The sequence below is a fragment of the Epinephelus fuscoguttatus genome, linkage group LG16 (genome assembly GCF_011397635.1).
Source record: "Epinephelus fuscoguttatus linkage group LG16, E.fuscoguttatus.final_Chr_v1".
Lineage (NCBI taxonomy): Eukaryota > Metazoa > Chordata > Actinopteri > Perciformes > Serranidae > Epinephelus > Epinephelus fuscoguttatus.
Genome location: NC_064767.1, coordinates 630,495 through 648,975, shown reverse-complemented (window position 1 = coordinate 648,975; position 18,481 = coordinate 630,495). Strand labels below are relative to the sequence as shown.

Here is an 18,481-nt window from a genome sequence, read left to right as displayed (position 1 = left end):
CTGTCCCTCTGTCTGTCTGTCCCTCTGTCCGTCTGTCCCTCTGTCTGTCCCTGTCTGTCTGTCTGTCTGTCTGTCTGTCCCTCTGTCCGTCTGTCCCTGTCTGTCTGTCTGTCTGTCTTTCCCTCTGTCTGTCCGTCTGTCCCTCTGTCTGTCTTTCTGTGTGTCTGTCCCTCTGTCCGTCTGTCCCTCTGTCTCTCTGTCTGTCTGTCCCTCTGTCCGTCTGTCCGTCTGTCTGTGTGTCTGTCCGTCTGTCTGTCTGTCTGTCCCTCTGTCTGTCTGTCTGTCCCTCTGTCTCTCTGTCCGTCTGTCTGTGTGTCTGTCCGTCTGTCTGTGTGTCTGTCCGTCTGTCTGTCTGTCTGTCTGTCCCTCTGTCTGTCTGTCTGTCTGTCTGTCTGTCTGTCCCTGTCTGTGTGTCTGTGTGTCTGTCTGTCTGTCTGTCCCTGTCTGTCTGTGTGTCTGTCTGTCTGTCTGTTGGTCTGTCTGTCCCTCTGTCTGTCTGTCTGTGTGTCTGTCTGTCCCTCTGTCTCTCCCTCTGTCTGTCCCTCTGTCTGTCTGTCCCTCTGTCTGTCTGTCTGTCTGTCTGTCTGTCCGTCCCTCTGTCTGTCTGTGTGTCTGTCTGTCTGTCTGTCCCTGTCTGTCTGTGTGTCTGTCTGTCTGTCCCTGTCTGTCTGTCTGTCTGTCCCTGTCTGTCCCTCTGTCCGTGTGTCTGTCCCTCTGTCCGTCTGTCTGTCCCTCTGTCCGTCTGTCTGTCCCTCTGTCCGTCTATCTGTCTGTCCCTCTGTCCGTCCGTCTGTCCCTCTGTCCGTCTATCTGTCTGTCCCTCTGACTGTCTGTCCCTCTGTCCGTCTGTCTGTCCCTCTGTCTGTCTGTCTGTCTGCCCGTCCATCCGTCCGTCTGTCTCTGTCTGTCTGTCCGTCTGTCTCTGTCTGTCTGTCTGTCCAGCTGAGCCTGGTGGTTTGACTTTTCCCTCAGCAGTGACTGCAGGGTGTAGTGACAGACTGAACTTCCTGTGTGATAAAGTTCAGAGTGTGATTCAGCTGAATGACCACATTCCTCCGTTCCAACAGGAAAACAAAGCTGCCTTGACGATGATGATGATGACATCATTTCCTGCTGTAGAGGAGACAGTCCTGGCCTCTGTCTGAATGTCACTGACTTCCTGTTTGGTCCGTCAGAATCAGTGGGCTTTATACCTGCGGCTGAACGACCTCCACTGACCTGATGTTCGCCTGACAGACCAAACACAGACGGCAGAGTGCCGCCATTTTAACAACAATGGCCAGTGAGCCTGAACCGACGTGTATCTGTTAACTTCCTGTCGGCTCTACAGTGATGTCACATCCACCTCTGACCTGAGTCATCTGTTAACTTCCTGTCGGCTCTACAGTGATAGCTGCAGTCGGAGGAATGACGTGTCCAGGTTGTCCGTCTGTACGTCCCATCCTTGTAAACACAGTATCTCAAGAACACCTCAGGGGAATTTCTTCAAATTTGGCACAAACGTCCACTTGGACTCACGGATGACCCGATTAGATTTCAGTGGCCACAGGTCAAAGGTCAAAGTCACTGTGGCCTTGTCTTTCTCATTTGTGTGAATGCAATATCTCAAGAACACCATGAGGGAATGTCCTCAAATTTGGCACAAACGTGGCAAATTGTGGTCATGTTGCAGTTAAGACAGAGTCAGAGCTACTTTAAGGGTTTTTCTTTTTTTAAACCATAAATACTTAAATGAACATTTTAATGAAACCTTAAGGAGAAGACTTAAGGGTCTTTGTGCAATTGATTTTGTCTTGAGGAAGCCTTAACAAGGACTTTAAGGAAAATCTTAACTTAAGGTGTTTTGTGTAACCGGCCTCTGATGTTTATCTACAAAATGTTAAACAGATAAAGAGGTTTAAGATCATGAAACTGAGCCACTGTGCTGATTGGGCTAAACGAACGCACCTGTGTGGGTGAGCCTGAACGCTGCACTTCGGCGACACAAGCCTCATTTGGACATTATTTGCTGCTTTTGGACAATTATGAGTAATATTCAGGATATGCACTCTTATGTGAGAAAAGCTATGGATGAACAATTGGAAAAAAAGGACGAGGAGCTCAAGAAAGCTTCCACTACAGATGCTTCAGGCACTGCCAGCCAACCTAACAGACCATCTAAAAAAAAAAAAATCAAAAACTTTAGCCAGTGCGGAGGACGATGATCGGCACATTTCTAACGCCCACATTTTTGCTGCAATGGAAAGAATTGAATGGCTGCAGATGGAAACGCTTCTGTGGAAAACACTGTGAAAGTGGTATGGGGAAGCAGATGGAAGAAGTAACAACAAAAGTTCAAACCCTGGAGACGACAGTCATCGCACTGCAAAAAGGGAAAGCGGAGCTGCGGGAGAAATGCGACAAGCTGGAGGCGTACAGGAGGCGCTGGAACCTTCGGGTGGCCGGGATCCCCGAGACAACCGGCGAGGACACCAGGAAGATTATCACCGACCTGTTTGGACAGGTCTCCCCGGGAATCAAGGAGCAGCTGGAGCTGACGGTGGATGTCGCACACCGGCTGGGCCCCCGGTCCGGGGAGCAGAGGTCCAGCCGCAACATCATTGTGCTTTTCATATCCAGAGCCCACCGGGACCACGTCTGGAGGGACGCCAGGACAGCGACGGTGCTTAAGGAGCGCAAGATCAGGGTCTTTGAAGACCTTACGCAACAGGTGAAGGATGCCCGAAACAAGCTGCGGCCCCAGGTGGAGCAGGCCCGTAAGGAGGGCAAGAGAGCTGGCTTCAGAGGGCCATTCGCCTACATCGATGGACGAAGAGTGACTGTGTGACGTAAGATCACATTAAATGTGCCAAAACTACGGGAAAAAAATGTAAATGTAATGCCTTATACACTTAAGCTTTTCTTGTCTCTTTACTAAAATACTGAACAGATATCACTAATTATAGAGAGGAACATTTTGATTTAGCCCTATGGCCTAACACTGAGAGGGGGCAGTTTTATTTTTTATCTCGACCGAAGAGTGGATCGAGATTTTGTTAAATCTTTTGTTTGTTTGTCCGTTCTGTTTGCTTTTTTTTTTAAGTCGTTAGTCCAGTCATGTCTATTTCTGTTTTGTCTATAAATTCGAGGGGGATTAGAAATGACTTAAAAAGGAAAGGGGTGCTCTTGTTTTGTCAGGGGAAACCAGCAGATTTTTACTTCATCCAAGAAACGCATGCCGAAAAGTCAGATAGTTTATTCTGGAAAAATCAATGGGGGAAAGACATCTGATTTTCATTTGGTACAAACAAGTCAGCAGGGGTCGCTGTCCTAAAGGGAAACTTTAAAGGCCAAATTATTAAATACCTTTCAGATGATAAGGGACGATGGATTATGTTGTTATTAAACACAGAGCATTCACAGTTTATTTTGGTAAACATTTATGCAACCAATAGTAAGATTATCTGGGGTGGGGATTTTAATACAGTTATGAATGATGAAATTGATAGATTTCCTACAAAAAATAAAGGAGCAATGAATGAGCTAGATAATGTATGTAATAGATTAAACTTAACTGACATATGGAGGCATAAACATCCAAATGATAAAATGTATACATGGAGTAATAAAGATAAATCCCTACAGTCTCGTATTGACTTCTGGCTGGTCTCAGCCAGCACAACTGATAATGTAGAGAAAACAGACATTGAACCCACTATTTTCACAGACCACAAAGCAATTTCAATCAGGATGAACCTGCCAAAAAGACCAAAAATTAACACAGACTATTGGAAATTAAATAAAACACTAATTCAAAATCATGACTTTCAAAACCAAATAAAAAAGCTTATTGAGAAGTACTGGAGACAAGCAGTGACTACCAACCTGTATGGAGAGTCCTGGGAGTTATTAAAATATGAAATCAGAAGATTGGCTATAGCATTGGGCAAAAAAATGTCTAAAACAACAAGAGAAAAAGAACTCCAAATTGTTACAAAAATCATGAACTTAACTGAAAAAGAAAACCTGTCTGAGGATGAGGCCAATGAACTTGCCTCACTGCAATCTGCGTTGGATTTAATTTATGAAGAAAAGGCTAGAGGTGCTTTCATCAGATCCAGAAGAAAATGGCTAGAGCAAGGCGAGAAGTGCTCTAAGTATTTCTTTAACCTGGAAAAAAGAAATGCTGAAATGTCTTCTGTGAGCAAACTTAAAATTAATGGTACGATTTGTGAAGATGAATCAATAATCTCTAACTACGTGGCTAATTTCTATGAAAAACTGTACTCCAGACAAACTCTTGATGAAAATCAAATGGATCTGTATTGTCAAAATATAAATCAAAATATTAAAAAAATTGACAACAAACTTAAGGACTCGTGTGACCAAAAAATCTTTAATTATGAAATACTTAAAGCTATAGATCCACTAAAAGATAATAAATCTCCCGGAAATGACGGCATTACTGGTGAATTCTACAAAAGCTTCAAGGATGCCCTCACCCCGTTTCTTGCATGTACTTTTGAAGAATGAATCACCAAAGGCAAACTCCCACCTTCTATGCAGCAAGGACTTATAAAATTAATACCCAAACCAAATAAAGACAAAATGAATATAGAAAACTGGAGGCCAATAACCTTATTAAACAATGATGCTAAGATATTTGCCTCCATCTTTGCGCAGAGACTAAAGGTGGGATTGATCTGGGTTTATGGCAGGTAGAAGTATAATTAATAATGTAAGATTAATATTGGACTTTATAGATTACAATGAATACATAAACGAGGACAGTCTTGTTTTGTTTGTTGACTTTCACAAAGCATTTGATACAGTAAACCACCAATTCATAGTAAAAACACTCAACACCTTTGGATTTGGAGAACGATTTATCGATATCATTGGAACTTTATACAAGGGATGCAACAGCTCAGTAAAACTACAACATGGAACCTCTCCTAGATTCAATATTGACTGAGGAATACAACAGGGCTGTCCTCTAAGCCCGTACCTGTTCCTCCTTGTTGGCTACTCAAGCTAAAATGACAAACTTTCACGGTAACTGTGCTTTTGACAGAGAATTTAAAATATCACAACTGGCAGATGACACTGCCATTTTTATTAAGACGCAAACAGAAGTAAGTAAAGTAGTGAATTGTATGAGAGAATTCTCCGATGTATCTGGCTTAACTATGAATTTAGGAAAATCTGTATTGTTGCCACTTAAAACCTGTAGCTTGCCAGAAGTCTGTGGTATTCCTGTCAAGAACACAGTTACTTACCTTGGGGTAACAATAAACAACCAGTCCAATCGATCTGAACTGAACTTCAGCTCGTTCATAAATCAAGTAAAGAAAAGGTTTAATATGTGGTTAATGCGAGATTTGTCCATTTATGGTAGAGTTTTATTAGCTAAAGCTGAAGGAATATTAAGGTCTGTATACATGTCTTTGTCAATGGATTTACCTGTAAACGTATGTAAAGAACTGATGAAATGCTTTTTAATTTCATATGGAGAAGCAAAGCCCATTATCTAAAAAAAGAGATTCTCTGTAACCAGAGGGGAAATGGAGGGTTGGAAGTTTTAAGTTTTGAAACTATGACTAATATGTTCAAAATTAATTGGTTATGTCGCCTCGTCAGAGAAAATGTCAATATGTGGAATGCAATTCCAAATTATCTATTTAATAAATTAGGAGGAATTCATTTTTTACTCAAGTGTAATTTTAAAATTGACAAAATACCAATTAAGTTATCAAACTTCCATAAACAGGCGTTGCTTTCCTGGGGGCTGATCTACAAACGCGGCTTCTCGCCAACCAGCTGCTACATCTGGAACAACCAACACATACAGCACAGAAACAAAACAATATTTTACAAATCTTGGTTTGATCAGGGGATATTATGGGTTAATCAGTTAACTGATGAACAAGGACAAACCTTATTTTACAACCAATTTATCAATAAATACCATCTCACAATCTCACAAACAGAATACACTACAGTTTCCAATACAATACCAATGGAGCTTTTACAGCTCCTGAAAGGTTCCCAGTTCCATCCTCTTACACAGAAAAATGATACCAAACTATTCATCCATAACATAGATATAACAACTAAAATCTGCTCAAATAAATTTATCAGGAATCTCATTCAACCCTCAAATCAACCGGCAGCCAACTCTTACTGGAATTCACTGTATGGGGAAATAAACTGGAGAGGGGCGTGGCTGGTTGGCGAGAAGCTGCTCATTCACAACAAAGTCAAAGAAATATCATACAAAATCTGACATAATTTATATCCGGAAAAAAAAACCCTGGTGATATTTAAATTAAACATAGACTATAACTGTGATTTTTGCCAAACAGAACCAGAAACCATTATCCACCTCTTTTATCAGTGCTCATACAGTAAAAACCTCTGGACTCATATACAAAACCTAATCCATAACAAAACCGGACACAGGATTGGCCTCCAGGAAAGCCACATCCTCTTTCACTTTGAAAACCCCTCCATACCTCACGACCTTTCCCTCTTGTTACAGACTATCATCATGCGGGGCAAATTTCACATTCACCAAACAAAATGGGCAAAGAAAAAACCAAATGTAAAATACTTTGAAAATGAACTCAAACAATACTTTAATACAATAACAACATCACCAAACAACAAAGCCATAAAAATATCAGACTTGTTTATCAAATACTTAAAATACCCTGATTTAATATAAAATGTGTTTATATTATTTAATTTCACCCTCTTCTGCTCACAATATGGATGAATATGGTTTGTTACTTTATATATATGTTTGTAATACTGCTTTTACATGACTATTTGTGTTTACACTGTAATTTGATTAAGTTGATGTTTGCATTTTGTGTTACTTCCTATGATGACTTTCAGTTAACACTCTGTATAACCTCCTTGTGTTGATTAAATAAAAAAAAAAAAAGTGTTAAACAGCCCCGTCTGACATCACTGAGCTCCTCCCCTCATATCACACTGTGAGAAACCTGAGACTGTCCAACCACAGGCTTGTGTCTGTCCCCAGCTCCAGGACCAACAATGACGGGTGATCATGACTCTGTTACTTTATTGTTCTTAGACTTTTCTGTTTCTCTGCTTCGTTTTGTTTTTGCTGTGAGATCAGCTCTGTTTGTCTCTAAACTGCTGTAGAAATAAAGTTCACTGGCTCACTGTGAACCATCATCATCACCATCATCATCATCATCATCTGGGCTGTGACTGCTGGGCTGTGACTCATGTCATTGATGTGCGACTGTGCAGGACCGTCTCCTCCATGACTCAGCATGTTTTACAAACATAACTTCACTGCTTCACTCATCACACAGAATAAACTGTGACATATCAAGCTGCTCTCAGATCAGATCTGAGGGCGACACCTGAGCAGCAGGCTCCGCCCCCTCTCTGTCTCGCTGACATCCCATTGGTTTAAAATTCAAATGATCTTTGACTGAACGTCCAACAGATTCTTTTTATGAACTCTGGTTTGTTCTCTGGAAACTCAGTCAGAGTGTGTGTGTGTGTGTGTGTGTGTGTGTGTGTGTGTGTGTGTGTGAGACCACAGCCCCGATGACTCATGGGAAAAACTTTCAGCTGCTCCCCTCCCAGGATTTTTCTCCACATGTGACCAAAAAAAAGAAGAAACCTCTCTGTTTGTTTCTGAATTATTGAAACTGTAAGAAGAGTATGGGCTTCACACACACACACATGCACAAACACACACACACACACACACACACACACACAGAGGAAGAATGAGACGGAGAAGAAGAAGAGGAAGTAGTGAGGGATGGCAGACGTTAAGGGTTTTACAGAGTCACTCTGTTCACAGCTTTTTATCAGATAGCAACATGTTTGAGTCTTTATCATGTTGACCAGCAGCCGGCTCAGTGTGTCCTCATCAGACGTGTCACACCACATCACACCAACCTGACAACTAAAACTATTCTCTGATCAACACTGCAGTCTGATTGGTCAGTAGAGGACGCTCACTCTGGTTTTATGTAACCTCTGTTCATACATCAGTAAACTACAACTATAAAATGAAAGAGAAAAAAATAACTTCATTCACTGGGCCGACTGCCGGCAACTTTTAAGGTGGAACGTTAACTTGTAATGTTACTCAATGCATGAGTTGATGACGTGAATCCATCAGCACACCTTAAATTTCACTGTGACAACTTTGACCATCACTTTAGTTTTTATATGACACACACTTTTAGTAATGACTTTAAAAATATAGATTCATTTGGAGCGGATTATGTGAAGGTCATATATTCTAATCCTCACTTCCTGTGGGCTACAGCAACACTAAACCCCTGAGCTTGCCTGAGAAGGACTAAATGCACAAAGCTGCTATTTTGAAATATCCCATGGAGAGAGACTCTCACTGCAGCCTGTTCTATTTTGTTGTGAAAATGTGGGCGTGCAGCCTCGTTCTGTGGACGATAAACCAGGTGCAGACTTCCATCTGTGTCACCGCTGATGAGGAAATACAGCGAGTGCTGGACGGAGCAGTGAGTGACAACAACCCCGCCCACATTTAAGAGGACTGTCTGAACACACCGAGGGTCTAGGTACCATGTCTGAAGGCTTACTGCTGGTTCCAAACTCAAAGTGTTAGGTGGAAACAAGGCTTCAGTTGTAGCTTCTTAAAATCTGAATGAGGATAGTGATAGTGAGATACTGGCTCCAGTGATGAAACAAAACCAGCATCAGATGGACTGTATTCATAATCAATACGCCACAATAATATAAATAACCAGCACCAATTCATCAGTCAGTGAGAATGTGTGTGAGTGGGCGGGGCATAAGCACATACAGCCAGCAGCAGCAGCGACCCACCGTCTGACACCAGCACACCGTGAAGATGGAAACAGAGGGCTCGGCAGGAACTGAGCACCTGCTACAACAAGCCAACACGCCAAGGTGGTATTCTTGAGATATCGTGTTCATCCTGAAAACAGGATGCGTCTGTCTGGCCTCAGCTGTTGTTGGCATGGAGACATAAAAACCTGAGACATGTCCAGTTCATCACTGCTGAGCAGATGGGAGCTTTAAATTATCACGATAAAACGTACTGAAACTAATATTTATGTGACATAAAAACGCAGCTTATATTTTGGCCTGTAAATAAAGTTGCTTAGCTGGTGGATTTTTCCATCACCCACGGCTGGCTCTGGGCCAGAAAAAAACGTTTCCAGTGTGGCACCAGTTCTTTGCTGGACTCGAAGAGCAAACCACATATGTCACGGGGGAGGGGGCGGGGTTATTGAGACCAACAACAATAAACAAGACCACGTGAAGCGCCATTTTGAGAAAAAAAACAGCGAGGAGTGAAGCCATGGACGCATCAAAGCAACAGTGGCCCGTCGAGGAAACAAGCTGTCTCCTTGCCTTATGGTCGTCAGCAGAGGTTCAAAACAAACTCGAGGGAGTTTCATGAACCAAGCTGGTATTTATCCAAATACAGCGTGAGATGGCTGCTGCAGGATACCAGAGGACCGTCGACCAGATCAGCAACAACATTTTCGCCTTGCATACAGTTGTTTAGTGTTACCAGTTTCTTCAGATAACAGCTGTGTCCCAATTTAGGGCTCGTGTCCTCCGAAGGGACGCAGGCTCTAAATTGGGACACAGCTATTGTTTGTGATGTCTGCTTGGCTTAAAGTTAACTGATCAACAGATTAGCCTTGCTAACATTAGTTAGCATTAGCAAGTTACTTAGCCATAGGCTCACCTACCAGCCCCACTGTCAGTGGGCTAAACATTGTACAATGTGTACTGGATATCATATCCTCACAGGTTCATGTCCAGCAGTGTGAACACGCTGCTGCTCTGACATCAGACATGATGAGGGTCACATGACCAACCAGGTGATCTGCCATTCTGTATAAAAAGATTCGAACGCAGAATGAGGGGACAAAGTTGTCTCGGCTTTAAACCCGTAACGCAGGTAGAGACACCGAACCATGTCTGTAATTGTGACAGCTGACAGGTCGGGATCATGGATGAGACAGGTGCGACACTTTGACGACGCGCTGTGTACAACCGACCACAGGAGAGTTAAAAAAAAAAAAAGGTAACTGTTAGCTGTTAGCAGTTAGCGGCAAGCAGCTAACTCAAAGAGAAAGAACAGCATCTGTTATTAATCTTAATATGATCTCCTGCTGTCTGCAGGTGCAGAGAGTTACTTCCTCTGACGCAGGCACAGATCGTACGTGCTGATTGGCCGTCGGCTCTTTGCGGTGCATTCAGGTGCAATCATTTGGCCAAGACACGGCGGCGTGAGGCGATGCAGCAGTCTGCCTTTGTAGTTGGGAGTTCTCTGATGTCTGTTTGGTGAGTTTCACATCTTTACAGTAAGACTGACATTACAGCTGGTTAGCTTAGCTTAGCTTAGCATAAAGACTGGAAACAGAGGGGAAACTGTTAGCTTAGCATGTTTCATCTGACCACAAACCAAACTTCTATTAGCAACAAAGTGTTTCCCCCAAAACGTTGAACTGCTCCTTTCACCAAGGCTGAAGCATCAGTGCTGTTGCTATGGTAACCTGCAGCATCATAAACCCTGATTTTAACAGACAGCTGCCAGCCAATCAGGGCGCAGCATTCCACCAGGTGGTGTTATAAACGAAGTTAGTGCTTACCTGCATCATGTGAGGCGAGCGCTCGCAGCATCTTCCCGGCGCTGCGTCTCGTCTGCGTCTCCTTGTTACACAGCAGCTCCATCAGCAGGTTGAGGGCGCCCGTCTCCTTGAAGACGCCGACCAGTGAGCCGATGCTGGCGTAGGCGCTCAGCACGTGGATGGTGTGCGTGATGCTGATGGAGAAGTCACTCTTCTTGGCCATCTGCTTCCTGGCTCGCCGTACCAGGTTCTTCACATCCTCCTTCATGTCTGACAGCTCCACCTCGTCGAATGTGACGTCTGCCGGAAACTCAGCGCCGCTCCTCTGACCTCCATCTGATGACTCGCCCCGCTGTGCCTCCTGCTGCAGAGGCCGCTGTGAGTCCGTCTTCCTCTTCCCCAGTAGGGTGGGGCAGTTGGCGTACACGTCCTCCGTTGACATCCACATCAGGATGTTCTCCGGTTTGCTCTCTCCTGATGTGGAGCCACCGGAGCCGTCCACCCCGGAGCTGCCGCCACCCGTTCCGCCCGCCTCACTGGCTCCTCCTCCAGAGCTAGAGCCGTCGTCGATGGTGACGAGGCACCAGCGGATCAGGTACTCTGTCTGGCCCTCGTGGTTGCGGCGCTGGCGGATCAGCTCCTCTGGATACGCCTGCAGTCTCGGGCCCAGCTGGACCAGCAGGTTCCCATTGCGGCGTTCGCCCACCATGGTCTCTGAGGACAGGTCATGTGATCAGGACAGATTGTTAGAGGTCAGAACAGGAAACAGGAAGTCATCACATTTTAGACAAGATTAAACCACAGTTATTAAAACATGTAGTGTCAGAAAAGAAGGACAACAGTATCAGTGGCATCATCAGTGACATCATCACAGTCAAACATCAGAATATTCAGCTTCGGGGTGTTGGTGGCTTAGTGGTAGAGCAGGCGCCCCATGTACAAGGCTGTTGCCACAGCGGCCCGGGTTCAACTCCAGTCTGTGGCCCTTTGCTGCATGTCACTCCCTCTCTCCCTCTCTCTCCCCCTTTCATGTTTGTCTGTCCTATCAAATAAAGGCTAAAAATGTCCAAAAAATATCTTTAAAAAAAAAAAAAAAAAGAATATTCAGCTTCGTCAGGACGTGTGCTTTTATTTTTCAGATTAATAAAGTTCACCCTTTACGAATTATTCTGCGTTTTTTGGACATTTTTCCCAACTGAAGTCGAAATTCAAACCTAACACAAACTCAAGCATCTTCATCTCCTCGTTTATGGAGGTATTTTTGTGTCTTTTTGTTGCAATCATATAAAACTGTTTTGAGAGCATACTTCTTGAACTGCAATCAAAAATCAAGTTTGTAATTAAAAACATATGATAAGTTTGCTCATAAACCAGTCCTCTTTGCTTGCAAGTTCAACTGCACTTAATGGGCGGGGCCTACACTGATGGATGAGAGAAGAGTTTTTAATGGTGGGTTTGACGTGGCTCCATACATAAAGTGCGGGCTACACCCACGATTCCCTCTCTCCCACTGGAAACGCTCGACAATCGGCATCACTGCTACACCCTGGGGCATCGACGGTACTGACCATTACACCGTCAAATAGTTCTGCTCTGGCTAAACAAAAGAAATCTACGTGCACCAGTTCAAACAAAACATTCTTGCTATTATTAGGCCTAGTCCACACCGACCCGTGTTGACCTTTTGGCCACACGCAACCACACTTTTGGGCCCCCGAAACCGCATTTCTTTGAAACCGGAGTCCAGGGTGAAGTTTTTGGAAAACTCTGGTGCCAGTGGTTGCGTGTAGATAGGATAACCACAGTATTTTATTACCTGTCGCGCTTGTTTGACGTCAGAGTGACGGTAAATAGCTCTTTTCTAAAAGTTTACTAACTGCTAGAATCCCGCATCCTGTGTTAAATACAATGTGTCTTAACTATATTTACATTGAAGCTTGATTCTGCACTCTGCACTTAGTCCGTATGTGAATGTTTACCGTTGCTATGGCAACAAGTGACAGCTGACGTTAGCGTCAGTTAGCTTAGCTCAATTGTCCGACAAACAATAAACCATAAAAATATAATTCAACATATCTAAACAAAATCAACAGCAGCTACCAACAGTTACAGTCCTTACAGCCTTAGCTTATGTGTTGTCAAAATTAAAGTAATAACAGCTGAAATCCCCGAGGACCTACGCTAGCATTAGTGACGGTTGCATCCACTCGTATGCAGTTACCTTGTGTTACAGTTCCCTCAAACAATATCACAAAGCACAACTATATAACTATATACTTTTGCTGGTCTTCGGTAGCTAGCTACCCCAACTACACTACCACGAGAGCAGCGACAGGCCTGCCAACGGCGGTCCGACCCGGCCGGATCCAGAACCTCCATTGGCAGGCCTGTCGCTGCTCTTGTGGTAGTGTAGTTGATCATTCAGGCACCTCTGCTGCTGAATTTGGTCGCGCTACTTTTGTGGATCGGGTTGTTTTAATTTTCTGCACTTCCCTATTCTGGTATTGACTCTGACTTCTGATTGGTTAAAATAGCCTTTCCATTGTGACATCGCCACCTGCTGCTTTGGCATGTGAATCATATTTTTTTAATCACACCACTCGTGTGGACTATTTTGTTTTGGAAACCGGAGCCCAAAAAACTTCGGTTTCAGAATTGATTTTCGCCACAGCTCCCGCACTGAATCCCCCGTGAACTCCAGAACTCCCATGTTACTTTGCAAGCACACTCGGCTGATGAGTAGAATTTAAGAAGCAGGCTAAATGACATAATGCTGCACACTCTGTGTGCGTTTAGTGTGTGTTTAGTGTACGTTTAGTGTGCGTTTAGTGTGCCTTTAATGTACGTTTAGTGTGCGTTTAATGTGCATTTAATGAGTGTTTAATGTGAGTTTAGTGTGTGTTTAATGTGAGTTTAATGTGCATTTAGTGTGCGTTTAATGTGCATTTAGTGTGCGTTTAATGTGCATTTAATGTGCGTTTAATGAGCGTTTAATGTGCGTTTAATGAGCGTTTAATGTGTGTTTAATGTGAGTTTAGTGTGCGTTTAGTGTGTGTTTAGTGTGCGTTAAACTTTACGGCACTTCACAGAAACCTCTGCCGCCCCCTAGTGTTTTGGAGGTGTAACTGCAGAGTGACACAGGCAGGTCTGAGTGTTCACAGTAGGGTCTACATAAAGCTGATGCACAAGTTTGAATCCTGCTTTAGTACCAATGAGCCTTAAAGGACTGAGAACAGAACTTGAAACAATGTGTACCTGTCCAGGAGGAACAGAGCTGCTCAGATGAGACTCTGCGTCAGGTCACATTTGTTTAAATGCTGTAGATAAGCAAATGTACACGGCGTTATAACCGTCACTTTTCATAACAGGGTTTACTTTACTACCTCTGTAACCCCCGTCTGAGGGCTGAGCCGAGTACTCTAATGAAACGAGTCTCAGGTGCAGATAAGAGACTTGTTACGAGCATCATACGAGTCAGTGTGTCTTTATCTGAGCTCATGATGAAGGAACATGTTTCATCTGTTACTCCTGTGATAAAAACTATCTAAAGCTCAGTGCTGAGGCTGATGTGTAAATACTTCTCTCATTGGTAGCTCTTTCAATTTAAACTCCACCCACTTCTTACATAAGCCCCGCCCACTCTGAGTACAGATACAGACACAAACACTCGTTCATGCCCACCAGGCTGAACATGGGATCTTGTCTCTGTGCTGCAGTCAGCTGAAGATCTACAAATCATCACACTCTTTACTTTTTATAAATCTGGGTTACATTTTATATCAATAATCTAATTCTGTAAAGTAACTGAAGCTGTCTGATACATGTAGTGCAGTACAAGTATTTCTCTCTGAGGTGCAGAGGAGGAGTAACATAACACTGAGATACTCAAGTACAGTACAAGTACACGTCTTCAGTTCTTCTAATTCAGCACAGTGTCGGCAATATTTTTTGTGTGGTAACATCACATCGTCACACGGTGTCAAGTATCCATTTCTTTATTATATAAATTATTAACAACACAAATTTAACTTAATGCCTGGGTCACACCACATGACATCACTGTCCCTTCTAACAGTCCCTATGTCAGATTACGCCATCGTCGACTCATAAAATCTGTCTGCGACAGACATGACACACTGCACCACGGTCCACACCAATCATCACTAGGGATAGACTGATATGGATTTTTTAGGGCCGATGCCGATACCGATTTTTTTCCATCACCCTTAGCCGATGACCGATTATGGACTGCTGATTTTCTTGAGCCGATATTTGGGGCCGATACTGCTTTTGCTCCCTCAATTTACATCAAAAAAATGACACAATGATAACAAATAATACAGGTCTCAAGTTTAAAATAAGAAACATTTATTGAACAGTAAAAAATACTAAAACAAGATGGAAAGTTGAGGTAGAACAGGTAGAATATTATTATTATTATTATTATACATTCAAATAAAAAAAGAAAGAGTTCAGTGCTCTTAAAATCTTCCAGTAATGTCTTTATAAAATAAACAAATATTTAAGCTGAAGCATAAATAAAACAACAACTACTGTACACAGTAGGATTCACTGCATGTGCGCTGCAGGGTCTTCCGGCAGCACAGAGCTGCCCGTGGATGCCTGTCTGTAAATCATGCCAGGGAAAAATAAATCCGCGAACCCACACGCGTATCGGCCGATGCCGATACAAGTAAAAAAACCTCAAATATCGGCCCGATATATTGGCCGGCCGATGTATCGGTCTATCCTTAATCATCACTGGTCGCCTTTCACGACATGTGTGATGTCATCAGGTTATTCCTGTCCTATTGTTATTATTATTATTATTATTATTATTATTATCATCTCAGTCACTGTGTTTGTTCATGTCCCAGCTGACCTGTTACTGTGGTAACGTAACACTGTCACCAGATGGGCGAAGGTACATTCATGCATGGAAACATTAGTCCCTTTTACACTGCCAGATTGTCGGTGAATGTTGGGCCGTTTTGCCGGCAAGCTGCGAGCGTTTAGACACACAGAGCCGGATTGGCGAGTTGATCCGAGGTGCCCAATTTTCCTCCTCGTAGGGTAGACATATTGGTGGAACCCTTGCAGTTTAAACAGACCGAGGCGGCCTTCTGCAACGGGAGGAGCTGTTGATGACTTGTGGGAGGAGCTGTTGATGACTTGTGGGAGGGGCTGTTGATGACTTGTGGGAGGAGCTGTTGATGACTTGTGGGAGGGGCTGTTGATGACTTGTGGGAGGAGCTGTTGATGACTTGTGGGAGGGGCTGTTGATGACTTGTGGGAGGAGCTGTTGATGACGCCGCACGTGCGAGCCACTGGCGGTGGATAAACAGGAAACAGCTGATAGCAGGAATTAGCGAGCAGCTAGTAGCAAGAGGGAAACACAAACCTGACAGACACTGTAAAGATGAGCAACTGGGGAGACAAGGAATTGTGCGCCCTCCTTGTCCTCGCAAACGAAGAGGCCATTAACCGTCAGATGACGGGGACGGTGAAGAACGGGCCGACTTATGAGAGAATCACCGAAGGACTGACCAGCCGCGGCTTCCCTCCCACGTCACTGTTTACGTCACACGCTGAGCTACACGTTTTGTTACTTGCTCACGCCCCCCATTGCCCCGAAAAAGGCACATTCTGTATAAACAAAAGTAGGTAGGCGGCATTTTGCTGCACTCCCCGATTTTGTTTTTATACTGCCAATGCTGAAAAAAGACTGATTGCGCTGGGCTGTTGTTGTCCTACGGTTTCCATGGCAACAGATCGGTCTGTGTTCCTATTGGTCAAAGTGACGGCTGTGACGGGAGAAGAAAATCAAACTTGCGAGACTTTCTGTTGGGACGTCATGAGGCGTCTCAGACGTGGCGTCAGTTGTCGTCTACTATGACACACTACACCAGATGAGACGATGGATTATCGTGTACGACACGTGTCGTTAACAATCTGAGCCGACACTACACGACGCTGCGTCGCGCTGTAACCAGGCTGATACGGTGCCTGCTGTAACAATACAATCAGACTAAAGACTTGATCAGGTCGTCATGACAATACTCAGCATACTGTAGCTTATCTAATGTCACTGTAATAATGTCTCGTGACCTCAGTGTCGTGATGATATCGTATTGTGATTCACATCTCTAGTAGCATAACGCTGAGATATTCAAGTACAGTAATAGAGTAGATGTAATCTATTACATTCCATCACTGATCAATACTGTGCTGTTTCTCTGGATAATTAAGGACAGATGAAATGATTGATCATCAGTTATTGATTGATTCTGAGCCGCAGTGTTTATCCCTGCTGTCTCTGTGTGACTTTAAACTTTTATTTTCACTTCCTGTTTCTCGGCACGTCCCGGTATCGGTGTTTTGTTTTCTCTGAAACACAACGAGCTGCTGCTGACAGTTAGCTTCACCTGGGCTCAGTCTAATACCTGAAGACACTCACTAACCACCGCTTCTTAGCCGCCACCGCTCACTCTACCGTCCTGACATCAAAACAACTTTATAGATCAGACTCTACGTCACCGGTTTCTGACATTGCGTCGCTCTTGTTGCTGTTGCCGGTTTGCTAACGGCTGTGGAGTTGTCTCGTGTCAGTAAATAGCCCAGCCCCATGATGTTGTAACGTTAGCTAACCACAGCTGCTAACGTTAGCGCTGCTGTGTGGTTTAAATTAACGTTATCAGATCACTTGTGTTCACTTTAACACTCCTGGAGTTTCTTTATCTCGTTAGCTAGCGAGCTAACCGGCTCACAGGACCGACCGTTACTGATAGTTAGCCATATGCATGCTGTACTGTAACGTTACAGTACGGTAGGACGTCACACCAAAGGCCCTTTGGAAATTACCAGATTTAAGACTTCTTCGACTATAAAGAAAGATCACTTGAAATTTGAACATTATTAAACAGCATAACATGATACCACAGAACCTTCTGGTAAATTCGGCGCGTACACATTACCTAACAAACTGTACTGATCTGAATAAAAGACAACTTGTACACTTTGGAGTAACTGTCACATTCTGTCAAACCAAAGGCCCTGTCGAAATCTCCAAATTTAAGCTTCCATCGATTATGAGCCGAAATAAATTAAACTTTAAACGTTATTAAACAACATTACACGACTCCATAGCTCCTTCTGGTAAATTCGGCATGCACACACTTCTTAACAAACTGTATTAATATGAATAAAAGACAACTTGTGTACTTTGGAGTAACTGTCACGTTCTTCATTCTGATGCTATTCAACGGGGCAATAATGTTGTAAAACAAAAAAACAAACAAAAAAAAAACGAGTAAAACAGCTTTTAAAGTTGCCTCTCTGCCGCAGTACCTGCTGTTTGATCGGTTATATGTTGGCCGAATTGAAGAGTGTGTCCAGTGTACACGTTAAACATGTCAGATGAAATGTTCTGGGTGCCATATTGCGGTTTATGTGAGTAACTGTGCTTAATGGGCGTGTTTCGGAACGCAGTTTGGTGTCTGATCTCTGACGGGACATTTCGGCGCTGACACTGTGTACAGTACCGATGGATGTCACGCTGAGGAGCCGAGGTGGGCCTGCCCAGATATCCGCTCAGGTCAGCCAGGAGAGCGGCTCCGCTGACACACACACTCCCGCCCGGACAGACGGCTCCACGCCAGGTGAGTCCGGCTTACCTGCCGTGTCACAGACGTTCCCCTTCGGATGTGTCTTTCCCCTGAAGCGCTGTTTTCTCTTCCGCCCTAACGTGTCGTTGCCCAGCCTGCTGGTGTTTGTTTTGTCGCTGTCCACCGGAGGTCCGTGCTGCTGTTGGATGCGCATTTGCGCACTGTGACAGGGGCAGCATCAGGGTTGCT

General features: G+C 43.9%; 1 protein-coding gene across 3 annotated transcripts in view; it reads right to left on the bottom strand.

The window, feature by feature from the left end:
• Window positions 1-18,481, bottom strand: part of LOC125904079 (cullin-9) — a 65,886-nt gene extending 47,405 nt beyond the window's left edge. For 2 of the 3 annotated variants that reach the window (XM_049601337.1, XM_049601338.1), the window contains exons 1-2: window positions 18,302-18,481; window positions 10,650-11,342 (exon numbers count right to left, since the gene is read on the bottom strand). In XM_049601337.1, coding sequence (XP_049457294.1) covers window positions 10,650-11,342; window positions 18,302-18,446 — 838 coding nt within the window. In that variant the 5' untranslated portion in view covers window positions 18,447-18,481. The remainder of the gene's footprint in view (window positions 1-10,649; window positions 11,343-18,301) is intronic. The other variant, XM_049601339.1, reaches the window with a different exon arrangement.